Below are 15,578 nucleotides of genomic sequence, written 5' to 3' on the forward strand. Positions count from 1 at the left end.
CAACTTTCTCAGTCTTTTTTGCCACCTATCCCAGCTTTTTTAACATTCTAAGTTCATGATTATTTGGTAAAAACAATAAAGTTTATCAGTTTGAATATTAAATATCTTGTCTTGGTAGTGTATTCAATTAAATATAGGTTGAACATGATTTGCAAATCATTGTATTCTGTTTTTATTTATGTTTAACACAATGTCCCAACTTCATTGGAATTGGGGTTGTAGTTGCCTCCCACTTTTTGAGGGACCAACCAATCATAAATCAAACTTTCACTTTTTCATACTTCGTTGCAATTCCTTTGAAGTCAATTACAGCCCGAAATCTGGACCACATAGACATCACCAGATGCCGTCTTTCATCCCTGGTGATGCTCTGCCAGCCATCTTCTGCAACTGTCTTCAGTTCCTGCTTGTTCTTGGGGCATTTCCCTTCAGTTTTGTCTTCAAGTTAAATGCATGCTCAATCAGCTTCAGGTCAGGCGATTGACTTGGCCATAACATTATACTTCTTTGCCTTAAAAAAACTCTTTGGTTCCTTTCACAGTGTGCTTTGGGTCATTGTCTATCTGCACTGTGTAAATGTAAATACTCTCAAATTAAAGCGGAAACTCTGCATTTAAAGCACATCTTGTTCATTTCATTTCAAATCCATTGTGGTGGTGTTCAGAGCAAAAATGATGAGAATTGTATGTTTTGACCAAATAGGCCCCTCCCTCATTGGGTCACACCCCCTCTTTTTTCAACTGAAATGTCACATTACAAGCCAGGCCCTAGCTCCTGAGGGCCAGGTATCAAACAAGGTGTCTCAGAGGTCGTAGTAGACTGAAGCAATACAGTTCTAAACCACCAACAACCTCTGTTTGACATACAGGTCATTTTTGCCCCGAGGTAAGTGAATTTGAGAGTTACAGACAGACTAGCGCACAACCGTTTCATGTAAGGAGACAGGCAAAGTGGAGCAGATGCATCAGGAGAGGAAACTGAACTCCACTGTCACCCACTTGGGGCAAACGGATAAGGTAAGAAATTCTCAGTACAACTAAACTAATTGTTTCATAGTGCATTCTCTAGTTTCAGTACCGCAATTCTGAGAAATGCTTCTGTCCAAAATTGAGTCGAGTAAAAATGCAGGATTAAAAATAAATAAATAAAATAAAATGTGCAAGACTATTTCACAATGGAATGCATTTCAATAAATTCATTCATGCAAGTTAACCTTGAATGAATTGTGGCAATCGTAGAGAGCACCTGACATGAAAGCCTGTTACAGATGTTACCACAGCAACTGCTTTTAGATGTATTATTACTATATTTTGTGTAGTTGTCCTATGGTTGTATTGTATTTTGCTATTTTTATGCCATTCCGCAGCTGACATTACATCCCACTACAAAAGTGCAATATGACATGCTTTAAGCAGGTCTGTGGCATTGCCTACTGCTGATTCTATAAACTTTGTTGTACTGTTTCGTAATTTGCTGTTTCGGTGGTTTATTTTTTTGGATGCTATATGCTATATAGCGTGGTGTGTGCAGGCACTCACAGACATACATAAACTCTCTCACTCACACTCTCACTCTCTCTCTCTCTCTCTCTCTCTCTCTCTCTCCCTCTCTCTCGCTCTCTCTCACACACACACAGATAGAGAGAAAGAAAAATGGAGATATTGTTTATCTTGGAGGAAAGGATATCTAGAAGAGCAAGTTTTCACTGTAACCAAACTTCAGAACTGCATTCAGTGGTGCATCCAGCTATTTAAGTTGTTTATTGTCATCCACTCTGCTAAATTCTTTTCCCGTATGTAAGAAAAAGTGTTTATTTTGTTCACATGAGGTGTTCTGTGGTCTGTGTTGTAAATTTGTTCTGTATTACCCACCTCAGGAGTAAAGATGAAATTGAGCTATTCTGCTGAGACATATTTAGATGCACAATTCAGATACCTTGATTAATATGCATTGTCGAGTTTCAATCAATAAAAGGAGGAAAAAAAGCAAATTTGCTTTGGGATTGCTGCTGCTTAAATATGGCACATTCAACACAGCCTCAACAAATGTCATCAACAAAAAGTGCAATTTTCCTTTGCAGCCTTGCATGAAGGTGAGGATGGGGAGTTCAGGTTATGATCACATGGGCTCCACAGGACTTCCATCTCTCTGCATAAGTCCGCCATCTGATACTAGAATGGCCTGGAAGGAGGAGACAGAAGATATCAAATCTCGCTGCAGTTTGTTGGGCCTCCCAGAGCTCAGCTGGCCAGGAGTGTACCCTACCAGTTATGATGAGTTAGTGAGTGAAGAACTGCAGATGGCAGAGGCTGCTGCTCTCCCTGCTCAAGGTCTGGGAACTGCAGACCCAAACCCACCCATGCCGAGCCCAGCTCAGAATCCTCCCATTGATGTGCAGTGTGAAGCAGAGGAATACTGTCTGGAGCAGGTCCAGTCGATGGTGGTGGGAGAAGTGCTGAGCGATGTCAACAAGGCTTGCAAGCTACTCAACATTGCACCAGGTACAACTATTTATTTCAAATTAAATAGTTATTGGTTTAACTTCAAACACTGCCCTGCTCTTGCTTGCTATCAATTTGCACACAGGCTTAATGAGCCTCTGGGGACCTGCCTCCTTGTGCAAACAGACGATCCTCATCCCTCCTTTTTAACTGACAGTCTTAAAATCCTTCTCTATGACGCTGATTGTTTGCTGTGTCAAAGCACATACAGCATCAGAAATAATAAGCAGTCATACAAATCATGTTTTTGAATTTTCAAAGCTGAATATCTCAAGTTACATTTAAACATTTTAGAGATGACTGGAGTCATTGCATCCTGGTTTGAAATGGCGAATTAACAATTGGGTAACTGAAGTAGAAATGTTTTAAAATGGGGTACATTTCAGTTAAAAACAGTACATAGAATAAATGTGGTTTTAAAATGAAGTAAATGTTGAGTCAATAACAATATATTGAATAAAAGTGGTTTTAAATAAATGAATTTAAATTGAAAACAATATGGTATAAATATGTTTTAAAAGGAATACATTTATTGATGACATTAATTGATAAAAGCCCACTTTTTGAAAATTTCTGAATTCAGTTGACAGGGTCTTTACTAATTATCACCTTTTACAGTTTTTTTCCAAGGTTTCCAATGGGGAAAACCCTGAACTGGTTGCCAGACAATCATTGGGAACTTGTAGACAATAAAGTCTTCAATTAATCTACCATGCATATTTTTGGAATGTGGGAGGAAACTGTAGTACCCAGAGAAACCCCATGAAGGCACCGAGAGAACATGCAAATATGCCTGAGCCTGGATTTGGACCCATAACCTCAGAAGTGGCCGGCACGGTGGGCGACTGGTTAGCACATCTGCCTCACAGTTCTGGGGACTGGGGTTCAAATCACGGCCCCGCCTGTGTGGAGTTTGCATGTTCTCCCTGTGCCTGGGTGGGTTTTCTCCAGGCACTCCGGTTTCCTCCCACATCCCAAAAACATGTGTGGTAGGCTGATTGAAGACTCTAAATTGCTCATAGGTGTGAATGTGAGTGCGAATGGTTGTGCCCTCCGATTGGCTGGCGACCGGTTCAGGGTATACCTCGCCTCTCGCCCGAAGATAGCTGGGTTAGGATCTAGCAGCCCACGACCCTAGTGAGGATAAGCGGTAAAGAAAATGGATGGATGGATGGAACCTCAGAAGTGAGGTGGATGTGCTAACCAGTCATCCACCCTGCTAAGCCTCTCATTAATGATTAGGAAAAGTACATGTTCAAGTTCACATCCCTAGTTTGTAGGCATTCTGTCATGAAAAATGTCTTAATATCCCATTCACAGACATTTAATAACAGTCTATATATTTTGATCAATTCTGGGCTCAGTATTGAGCCAATATTTATTCTAAAGTTGCATAAAGGAACTATTTATTAAGCTATTTATGTCCAACAATTATAGAATCTGAGCACAGGCCAGGAGTCCAATCAAATTAGAATCTTGAATGTGATCTTACCTACTGCTCAGATACAAGCCATATTTAGATGGTGTCAAATTCAGAATCAGAATGATCTTTATTTGCAAAGTATGTCAAAAACACACAAGGAATTTGTCTCCGGAAGTTGAAACTGCTCTAGTACGACAATAGACAGTCAATTGACAGAGAATACTTTTGAGACATAAAGACATAAAAAACACAGTCACTGAGCAATAAAAGGTTACCAGTACAATGGTACAATTCTTTGGCTGGTACAATTTATTTATTTTGGCCATTGTGCAAAAAGATGCAGAGTCCTCTAGCAATTAGAGCAGTTTGAAATGACTAATAGAACAATAGTCCGGTGCAATGACCATTGTGCAAAGGGCGCAAAGACTTCAAGAAATGTATGCAGGTTGAAGTGACTAGTAGTGCGATAATCTGGGACAATGTCGATTGTGCAAATGTTGCAGATGCTACAGGGCATCTGAGAAGGTACATGAGTGGCCAGTATTGGTCAAAACCCGATATGCAAACAGTGCAGCATGGCGAGGCTACTACAATGAGTGCACGAGTAATGTATAATTGGCCTGACAGAGATGTGACAACAAACTCGAGACAAAATTGGGAGCATGTTACAATGCAATTGTAAGTTAACTGTTTAAGAAGTTAATGGCAAGAGGGAAGAAGCTGTTGGAATGTCTGCTTGTTTTAGTTTGCATTGTTCGGTAGCGCCTACCTGAGGGAAGAAGCTCGAAGAGGTGGTGACCAGTATGTGGAGGCTCCAAGAGGATTTTGCATGCTCTTGTCTTAGTTCTGGCAGTGTGCCAGTCCTCAAGGGTGGGTACAATCTATTCAGCAGTTCTGATTGTCCGTTGCAGTCGAAGTTTGTCCTTTTTTGTAGCAGCACCAAACCAGACTGTGATGGAAGAACACAGGACTGATTCGATGACCGCTGTGTAGAACAGCCGTAGCAGCTCCTGTGGCAGGCCGTGCCTTCCTCAGAAGCCGCAGGAAGTACATCCTCTGCTAGGCCTTTTTGAGGATCGAGTTGATGTTGATCTCCCACTTCAGGTCCCGAGAGACTCTAATTCCCAGGAACTTGAAGGTCTCAACGGTTGACACAGGGCAGTTGGACAGTGTGAGGGGCAGCTTGATCTCTACCGTGCTTGAGCGTGTTTAGTTCCAGGTTGTGTCAGCCGCACCACAGCTCCAGCCGCTCCAGCCGCTCCACTTCTTGTTGACACGCAGACTTGTCACTGTCTTTGATGAGGCCGATGACTGTGGTGTCATCTGCAAACTTCAGGAGTTTGACAGCCGGGTGCGTTGAGGTGCGGTCTTTCGTGTAGAGAGAGAAGAGCGGCGGAGAGAGGACACAACCTTGGGGCGCCCCGGTGCTGATGTTGCGTGTAAATGAGGTGGTGTCCCCCAGCTTCACCTGCTGTGTCCTGCCCGTCAGGAAGCTGTAAATACACTGGCAGATGGCAGTCCACGAACAGGATCCTCGCCTAGGTCCCCGCGCTGTCGAGGTGTTCTAGGATGAAGTGCAGTCCCATGTTGACTGCGTTATCCGCAGACCTGTTTGCTCGGTAGGCAAACTGCAGGGGGTGTCATGGTCTATATTTTGGATTGGGTTGTGTTTGGTTTGTTTTCATGTTTTCCTTTTTTCCATGTTTTTCATGTCTTGTGTGCTCATTTAGTTATTGTGTCCACCTGTTCTCATCAACCTTGTGTCAACTAATCAGGTCCCTCCAGCCACTCGTGTGTTGCCTCGTCAATCTGTTTGTATTTAGTTCCCTGGTTTCTTTCAGTTCTGGTCGGGTCATTGTCGTTGTCAGGTGTCATTGTCTCTGTCCGTGCCAGGTCTTAGGTTCCAGTTGTTGATCAGTTACGTTTTGTTTCCAGTTTTAGATTTATTCAAGTGTTTCTTTGTTACTTGGTTTATCTGTTGTGCGACTTTGTTTAGTTTGCTTTTTCCATTATCCTTGAATGCCCTTTTTTTTTTTTTTTTAAATTAAATATCATTTTTTGAGGCTCCTGCACTCCTGCCTTGCCTCCCTGCTTCCCTGCACTTGGGTCCTCCACGTTTTTGCTTTGCCTTCCTTGCCAAAAACCCTAACGTGTGACGCTCTTGAGGTGGTCCAGCACGAGGCGTTCAAAGGACTTCATGACAACAGATGTCAGGGCGACAGGCCTGTAGTTATTCAGACCCAAGATTGGAGGTTTTTGGGGGACTCGGATGGTGGTGGAGCATTTGAAACAGGGTGGTACTTCACACAGTTTCAGAGAAGAAGAAGATCTGTGTGAAGACTGGAGCCAGCTGATCCGCGCATACTTTGAGGCAGGATGGGGACACAAGGTCTGGGCCTGCTGCTTTGTTGATCTTTTGCTATTTGAAGATGCGTCTCACATCCTGTTCGTGGATGGTCAACGCAGAAGTCAGAGGTGTGATGGCGGTCGGTGGTGCGGCTGGGTTGATGTGGGGTGTGAAAGTGTCCTTTTCAAACCTGCAGTAGAAGGTGTTCAAGTCATCGGCTCGTCTTTTATTGTTCTCAGCTTGGGGGGTTGGTCGCTTGTAATTGGTTAGTGATTGTAATCCATGCCAGACTGATTTGGCGTCGTTAGCGGTAAAGTGTTTTTCTAACTGTACTGCATAATTTCTCTTTGCAATGTTAATTTCTTTAGTCTGCTGGTTTGGAGCGTAATTATACAGGGCTTTATCCCCACTTCGATAGGCGTCCTCTTTAGCCTGTCAAAATTGCTTAAGTTTGGCAGTGAACCACTGCTTGTTGTTATTGAATGTGCGAAATGACTTTGTTGGTACACACATCTCTTTACAGGAACTGATATAGGATGGAACAGTATACTTATCCAGGCTGCCAGTTGAAGTTGCAAAGACACTCCAGTCTGTGCAGTCTAAATAGCTTTGAAGTTCTATCTTTGCTTCGTTGGGCCACTTTTTCACTGTTTTCACTGGAGGCTTCACGCATTTAAGTTCTTGCCTGTATTTTGGTATTAAGTGAATTAAGCAGTGATCAGACGAGCCCAGATCTGCAGGAGGTATGACACGGTATGCGTTATTTAGCGTAGTATAGCAGTGGTCTAAAATGTTATTTTCCCTGGTAGGACAGCCAATGTGCTGCTTGTATTTAGGGAGTGTGTGGTTGAGTTTAGCTTTGTTAAATGAGAATAATGAGGGGTGAGTCTGGGTCGTTTTTTTTCCATTTCGTTTACTTCTCCAGCTTCGTGAGCAGTGCGGCATTTGTGTTAGCTTGAGGAGGAATGTAAACACCAGCGATAATGAAAGATGCAAACTCACGAGGCGAGTAGAATGGCTTACAGTTTAAAAACAGCGACTCCAAATCCGGGCTGCAGTGTGTGCTGAGCTCCGTGACGTCAGTACACCATTTTTCGTTGATATGGAGGCATATACCACCACCTTTTGTTTTCCCCGATAACTCCGTGACGCTGTCTGCCGGGTGTAGTTGGAAGCCCGGAAGCATTACAGCGCCATCTGGGATGCGTTCACAAAGCAATGTCTCCGTAAAGCACAGGGCGGCGGAACGTCAGAAGTCTTTACTGGTCTTTGTCAGAAGATGAAGCTCGTCCATTTTGTTGGGTAGGGACCGTAGCTTCGCGAGGGAGATCGACAGGAACGCCAATCTGTATCCTCTCTTGCGGAGCTTCACTTGGATGCCGGCGCGGTTCCCATTTCGTTGCATTCGTCACCTTCGTCTCCAAGCGCCATAGACCGCAGCCGCCGCACCGGTGAATAACCCGGAGAAAAAACTGAGCGGATTTACGAAAAATGGGGTAGACTCCCTAAAGTTTGGCAAGTCTTCCCTTGTGTAAGTGAGTCGCGTAATGTCTCCAAAGACGAACGAAAAACACAAAAACAGACAATACTAGAGAGCACATAACCAAGGCGACCACAGGGGTAGGCGCCATCTTGAATGGGATTGTTATAATGTCAAGTATAAGCCATCATTATAATGCTCAGAAATAATTTATTTGGCCGGCGTTTCAGCTCAATGACATGAATAATAAGCATTAGCCATTAATCCAATAATTTTGATCAACAGTCAATTCTTTTTTGCATTTTCCTACTCAGACCCACTCGACTGGACCTGCCTGCACGTTTACAAGTGGCTGCTGTGGACGGAGCACTTGTACCAACTGCCACAGATGAGCGTCCTCTTCAAGGAACTGAATGGAAGGGATATGTGTTCCATGACAGAGGGTGACTTCAGACAACGCTCCTCGCAATTTGGAGACATGCTGTATGCTCATCTCGACATCTGGCGATCTGGTAAGAATTGAGACAGCTGGGAGGTGAACCATGCTGTGACATCCGGAGGTAAATGCAGTGCACTGCAAAGAAAAATGTTGGCTGAGTGTTGGAAACTTCCTCCGTTTTGTGTCTGTTTCTATTAGCTGCAGCAATGAAAGACCAGTGCCCACTAGAAGATATTAAGTCAGGTAAATCCAGAACAATTTTACACATTTATGCATGGATCTACAACAATGATTGCACTAAAAGGATAACGCTACGAATGCAGATCCTGAGGATCTTCCTCTACTTTTTTTTTTTTTTTTTTTTAAGCAAATGACGGTTCTTGGTGCAACTGCGCCAGCCAGCCCATCCACTTGTGGCAGTTCCTTCAGGAGCTGCTCCTCAAGCCACACAACTACAGCCGCTGTATCCGCTGGATCAACAAGGAGAATGGTAAGGATTAGGGAACGAGCATCCAGTATTTTACAAACCCCAATTCCAGTGAAGTGGGAACGTTGTGTAAAATGTAAATAAAAAAAGAATATGATGATTTGCAAATCTTTTTCAACCTATATTAAAGTTCGATTCACTACAAAGACACGATATTTAATGTTCAAACTGATGAGCTTTATTGTTTTTTACGTGCAAATATTCACTCATTTTGAATTTGATACCTTCAAAATCTTCCCAAAAATCTGGAACAGGGGGAGGAGTCATTAGGTTTTATGGATAGGGGGGCCTAGCCCCCAGCAGTGGCTTAGCCTGAAAGTTTTTTGGGCGTTGGCCAAAGCCAATTCATTTTTTGGGGGGAAGGGCTGAAACATTTTTAGGGGGGGGTGAAACATACATAAAATAGCCCTAACGACAAACAAACAAATCATTTAGGGGGGACTTAACAACTAACCCTAGGCCTAATGACACCACTGGACAGGGGCATGTTTACCACTCTGTTACATCACCTTTCCTTTTAACAACACTCATTAAGCGTTTGGGAACTGAGGTCACTAATTGTTGCAGCTTTGCAGGTGAAATGCCTTCTCATTCTTGCTTGATGTACAACTTCAGTTGCTCAACAGTCAGGGGTCTCCATTGTTATATAATGCGGCACACATAAAAAAATAAACATTTTTTTAACCTGTCCTGTTTTGCTGTTAGGTCAAGCAGAATCGAAAATTGGTATCCCTTTTAAGCCAGAACAGTTTTACTGTGCAACAGTGGAGTTTTTTTTTTTTTTTACTGGCAATAATAATAATAAAAAAACAAATAAATAAAAAAAGGAAGATTGGGGGGGAGGGGGGGGGGGGGGGTTTGGCGAGCAGGACTATGGTAGTGAAACCAGCTGTACAACTGGAGTGTGGTGGTAGTGGCCATGTAAATTCTGAACATCTACATTAATGGAGTGCAAGTGAGGGGACCTCCCAAAGGTTTGCATGATCATAAGAGTCATTAATAGCAATTAGAAAGTGGCCCCACACCAAGCAACTGAGTCCCAGGGGTGTGCGTCTGTAGACACATGCAAGTGAGTCTTGCATGCACGATAAACGTGTCCTGAAATTGCTGCGTGAGCACAGCGAGGGCTGAGGAGCCCACCCCAGGACGGATCGGCGGACAGGACACCAAGGGACCCAGTGCGGTCCACCAGCTCCACCAAAAGCGCCAAAAAAACACCCGCCCAGAGGAGAACACAGGGGGCCAACTCCGTCCCCCCCGGCCAATCACCACCCCCACCCACTGCCCCATGTGCCTCATTATCGCCCAAACATGCACAACAACAGGAGAGCGAGATGCCCCCTCCCCCGCCCTCGCCCCCCCCCCCTGACTCGCAGGACCCGTCACTGTAGTCAGCCCCCATCCAGCCAGAAAGATAGCCGGTGTCCAGCGCCAGGTAAACAGGAGGAAGGATAGGGGCGCCCAACAGGGAGACAGTAAGGGAGGGCACCCCTGAGGTCAACACGAAACCCACTCGACCTCCAGCAGCCGTCCAACCATTACTATGACTGCTAGGTCCCTGACTGGCAGTCATTGGCCCTACCCCGTGTTTGTGTAGCCACACATTTTCAATGGGTCTGGAGTACTGGCAGGCCAGTGTAGTACTCTTTTACAACACAGCCACACTGTTGTAACATGAGCAGAATGTGGCTTGGCATTGTCTTGCTGAAATAAGCAGGGATGTCCCTGAAAAGTCATTGCTTGGGTGGCAGCATACATTACTCCAATACCTGTATGTACCATTCAACATTAATGGTGCCTTCACAGATGTGCAAGTTACCCGTGCCATGGGCACTAAGACACTCCCGTACCATCACAGATGCTGTATTTTGAACTTTACGCTGATAACAATCAAGATGGTCCTCTTAGGTCCAATACCACATCCATGATTTCCAAAAACAATTTGAAATGTGGACTTGTCAGACCACAGCACTTTTCCACTTTGCATCAGTCCAGCTCAGATGAGCTCGGGCCCAGAGAAGTCGGCGGTGTTTCTGGGTGTTGTTAATATTTGGCTTTCGTTTTGCATGGTAGAGTTTTAACTTGCATTTGTAGACATAGCAACCAACTGTATTAACTGACCATAGTTTTCTGAAGTGTTCCTGAGCCCATGTGGCAATGTCCTTTACACCGGTTTTTAATGCAGTGCCGCCTGAGTGATTGAAGGTCACAGGTATTCAATGTTGGTTTTCGGCTTTGCCGCTTACATGCAGCGATTTCTCCAGATTCTCTGAATCTTTTGATGGTATTAAGGACCGTAGATTATGAAATGCTCAAATTCCTCAAGCTGGTATATGCGCAAACTACTTCCACATTCGGCCAACCAGGTAAAAACACTTCCGCCTCGCTCGGGTGAATGGGGAAGGGGGCCGTTTCAAAGAACCCATAGAAACTTGAAACGTCTACGATGTCATTTTTTTAAACACAAGATGTCACCGCAGAGCCACCAATGTGGCATGTTCTACCCGGGCTGCGTGGGTTTTCTGCGGGTACTCTGGTTTCCTCCCACATTACAAAAACATGCATGGTAGGCTAATTGACGACTCTAAATTGCCCATTGGTTGTTTGTCTATATATGCCCGTCAATTGGCTGGCGAGCAGTTCAGGGTGTATCCTGCCTCTCGCCCAAAGTTAGCTGAGATAGGCACCAGCACGCCTGCAACCCTCGTGAGGATAAGCGGTATGGAAAATGGATGGATGGATGGACATGTATTTAACTTTTGTCCGAAGACAACAGTCATAAAGAAAACAAGATTTTAGCATGTAATTCATCCTAGTTTTGATCGTTAGCAAAGCATACACAGGAAGTCAGCTATTCCATGTTCTCCGTTGGAATTGTACGTTGAGAAATGTTCTTGAACTATTGGACAATGTGCTCACACAGTTGTTCACAAAGTGATGAAGCTCGCCCCATCCTTGCTTGTGAACAACTGAGCCAGGCTCCTTGTGTACCCAATCATGACACTCACCTGTTTGCAATTAATCTCTTCAACTGTAGAATGTCCAAACAGGTGTTTTTATTTATTTATTTATTTTTTAAGCATTTAACTTTCTCAGTCTTTTGTTGTCCTTGTCTTGGAATGTGTTACAGACATCAAATTCAAAATGAGAGATTTTTTTGAAAAGAAAACCCCAAAAAACAAAAAAAAAAAATGTTTATCAGTTTAAAAATGTATATCTTGTCTTTGTAGTGTATTCAATTGAATATGGGTTGAAAAGGATTTGCAAATCATTGTATAAATTTTTTTCCCCAAGTAAGCTTAATTGGAATTGGGGTTTGTAATTCGCTGATTTGGGATGAGACCAAACCACTGAGACAGTGAGAAAAGTTGTTATTCTCAAGACGTTGTATATTAAGTTTGATGAATTTAATAGTTATTTATAGCCCAGAAAAGACCTCAACCTTACCCCCATCATTGACTTGCATCAACTTCGACAGAAATGTTAGAAATAAATATATTATCTTTACAGACAATGTGAAAATTAGTGCTTCCTTTTTGGAATTTTTTTCCCCCTTTTGTCAAAACATGTATGTAAAAATGATACCTAATATTCATTCATTCATTCATTCATTCATCTTCCGTTTCGCTTATCCTCAGTAGGGTCGAGGGTGTGCTAAAACTTATCCCATCTAACTTCGGGCTGAGTATACCCGGCACTGGTCGCCAGCCAATCGCAGAGATACCTAATAAATTATTTTAAATGGGAAAAAAATTTAACATACTAAAATGAGACATCAAACTGCACAAATTGGGTGGGCCGTATGTCTGTGGTTGAAGAGTAACGTCACACCCCCTCCAACTCTCTCATGGTCTTTTCTCATGTAGAGTGTACAGGTAAGGCAAAGCGATCTTGGCAAAATATCTGCAGCTTGGAAGCACATACCTTGGGTCAAAAGTTTCCAACATGTCGATAAATCCCTGGTTTTGCAACAAATAAATGGACACCATATCTTTGGCAATGTTCAGCACGATAGACTCCATGATTGCCTTCCACTGGGCTCCTTTCTTGCCATATGCAAAACATCCATCCATTTTCTGAGCCGCTTCTCCTCACTAGGGGAGCCGGGGTACACCCTGAACTGGTAGCCAGCCAATCGCAGGCCACATACAAACAAACAACCATTCGCACTCACATTCACACCTACGGGCAATTTAGAGTCTCCAATGCATGCATGTTTTTGGGATGTGGGAGGAAACCGGAGTGCCCGGAGAAAACCCACGCAGGCACGGGGAGAACATGCAAACTCCACACAGGTGGGGCCGGGGATTCCTCAGAACTATGATGCTGACGCTCTAACCAGTCGTCCACCGTGCCGCCATATGCATCCATCCATCCATCCATTTTCTGAGCCGCTTCTCCTCACAAGGGTCGCGGGCGTGCTGGAGCCTATCCCAGCTATCATCGGGCAGGAGCCGGGGTACACCCTGAACTGGTTGCCAGCCAATCGCAGGGCACAAACAAACAAACAACCATTCGCACTCACACCTACGGGCAATTTAAAGTCTCCAATTGATGCATGTTTTTGGGATGTGGGAGGAAACCGGAATGCCCGGAGAAAACCCACGCAGGCACGGGGAGAACATGCAAACTCCACACAGGCGGGGCAGGGGATTGAACCCCGGTGCTCAGAACTGTGAGGCTGATGCTCTAACCGTGCCGCCTTGTCCTGAGTAATGAACTCAAATTAATCAATAAAATCAATTAATTGCCCAGCGATTACATTTTTTTCAGTTTTCCTAAAGAATAGAGTGGGTCTGATCATTTGAGGTCTAACAAAGTGGTCTTGCTCACATCTTCTAAAAAGTGTCAAAATGTTTCTATTTTCTATTCCATAATTCCAGGTTAACCCTAAACATGTAGTCACAGAGTTTGATGCCAAATGCCCTGCAGAGTAACTGCTAGGAAAGAGATCTTCTAGCACCCCATGAATGCCATCGCAAAAGTAACAACTCCTAATAATCAGTCCATCAATGGAGAATGTCATTGTGCTGGTATTGCAGTGCGAGGCTGCAATGTTTGTGAGTCCATTACTTTACAGATCGACCTGCAGTATGTCATAGTTTGACTGTTCCATGCCATAGGACTTTCTGATGAGAAAAAAAAGTGTGTACTGTTAGGTCCATCAGCGTGGTATTGGCTGGATTAATAATTAATATTGGATGCTCTGATTGGAATGGAGTTGTTGACCAGTGTTGATGTGAACCAATAGCATGGCGCACAAAACAAATATCTTCATTTGTCTGAGGGGCTTGGTGAAAAGCCCAGCAACGGCTCAAGAAGTGCTAGGAGCTATGAAAGGGCATGATAATATATGTTCATACTTTTTAAAAATCTTTAAATATGTTGTCAATTTTTAAAGAAAGCCAACAGGTTTGCAGCTTAAATGGGTTGTAGAAAGAAAATAAAACAATCAAAACAATAATTAAAAGTACATGTTTTGTAGTGGGTCCGTAGTACCAGGCTCTTCGGTTGACATAGCATCACAAATATGTGACAAGTTTGACGTCTCCCCTCTGTCCATAGGGATTTTCAAAATAGAAGACTCGGCTCATGTGGCCAGGCTATGGGGCATCAGGAAGAACCGTCCAGCAATGAACTATGACAAACTAAGTCGATCTATACGTCAGTACTACAAGAAGGGCATCATTCGAAAGCCGGATGTGTCACGCAGACTGGTCTACCAGTTTGTTAACCCTATATGACCTAACTGGTGGTTCGGTCAGGTTCTCAACAAGCTGAAAAAAAATTAAGATATGCTGGACATAAACAGAAGAACTTGTAAGCTCCCTGACGTAATTGACATTTTATTTCAATTGTAAAGACTGCCTACTGAAATGTGCACTTCTGCCTATTACAAATTCACATAAAATGAATGAATTGTATTATTGTTTTTAGCACACTGCTGTCATTTTGTATTACCGGCTGTAAAAAAGAATGGCATTTCCCTCTACAAACAAGATGGCGCAGACTAAAATATGAAAAATAGAAAAAATAAATGACAATTTCTTCATCTCAAAGATTTACTTTGATTCTTTACAGTCATTTCATCTTTGCAAACTTGGGATCAGAGCACCTCATGTCCAAGTTGTTATTCACTATGTTCTGCTCCTGTCATAAATCAAGTAACTTCATGAAGCTTGCATTTCATTTGCTGAGACAACTCCATCATATCTAAATATATGTTATAGCCAACTAGCACATTGTCATATCATCCTTAAATTTCAAAATGCAAGCCTCCCCCTGATCAGAGTCAGCAAAGCTCCAATTATTGGACATGACAACCGGGATTTTGGGCGGTGGAATGTAAGCGCCCTGCCTCTGTCCAACCTCTTGCATTCCAACTCCATTATAGCTGAAACACAAACAGGATTTATGAGAAATCATCACATTAGTTGTAATATAATGCAGCCCTATGGGGGACACAAACCAGTGTAAACTGTAGGCCGGTCCCAAGCCTGTATACATGCAGAGGGTTGCATCAGGAAGGGAATCCGGCTTAAAACTTTGCCAAACAAATATGAGCGTTGAGCTCAAGAATTCCAATACCGGATCGGTCGTGGACCGCATTAACAATGTCCGCCCCCAGCACCGTTAACCTTCAGGGCGCCGGTGGAAATTTACCTACTGTGGGTCAAAGACGAAGGAGAAGTGGAAAGCGGGTTCTTAGGCAGAAAGAGAAGAGGAAAACACGGAGCCTGGAATTGAATGCGGGGACTTTAAATGTTGGGACTATGACAGGACAAGCTTGGGAGTTGGTTGACATGATGATTAGGAGAAAGGTTGATATATTGTGTGTCCAGGAGAGTAAGGCTAGAAGTTTAGGGGCAGGGTTTAAATTATTTTACCATGGTGTAGATGG

At 43.5% G+C, this 15,578-nt stretch overlaps 1 protein-coding gene across 1 annotated transcript; it reads left to right on the forward strand.

Annotated features, from left to right (window-relative positions):
• Window positions 1–715: 715 nt before the first annotated feature.
• On the forward strand, window positions 716–14,697 carry LOC133475341 (SAM pointed domain-containing Ets transcription factor-like). The gene is made up of 6 exons (XM_061768100.1): window positions 716–1,016; window positions 2,081–2,501; window positions 8,066–8,263; window positions 8,389–8,433; window positions 8,558–8,680; window positions 14,243–14,697. The coding sequence occupies exons 1-6, from the start codon at window positions 960–962 to the stop codon at window positions 14,419–14,421; spliced, it is 1,023 nt and encodes a 340-aa protein (XP_061624084.1). The 5' UTR covers window positions 716–959; the 3' UTR covers window positions 14,422–14,697.
• The last annotated feature ends 881 nt before the right edge of the window (window positions 14,698–15,578 follow it).

The sequence above is a fragment of the Phyllopteryx taeniolatus genome, chromosome 1, assembly GCF_024500385.1.
Source record: "Phyllopteryx taeniolatus isolate TA_2022b chromosome 1, UOR_Ptae_1.2, whole genome shotgun sequence".
NCBI classification, from domain to species: Eukaryota; Metazoa; Chordata; class Actinopteri; order Syngnathiformes; family Syngnathidae; genus Phyllopteryx; species Phyllopteryx taeniolatus.

Coding starts and splice junctions, on each gene's coding strand:
- LOC133475341 (XM_061768100.1), top strand. CDS start 960: ATGCATCAGGAGAGGAAACTGAACTCCACTGTCACCCACTTGGGGCAA. Junction 8,264..8,388: donor TCTCGACATCTGGCGATCTG/GTAAGAATTGAG, acceptor TGTTTCTATTAG/CTGCAGCAATGAAAGACCAG. Junction 8,681..14,242: donor CTGGATCAACAAGGAGAATG/GTAAGGATTAGG, acceptor CTCTGTCCATAG/GGATTTTCAAAATAGAAGAC.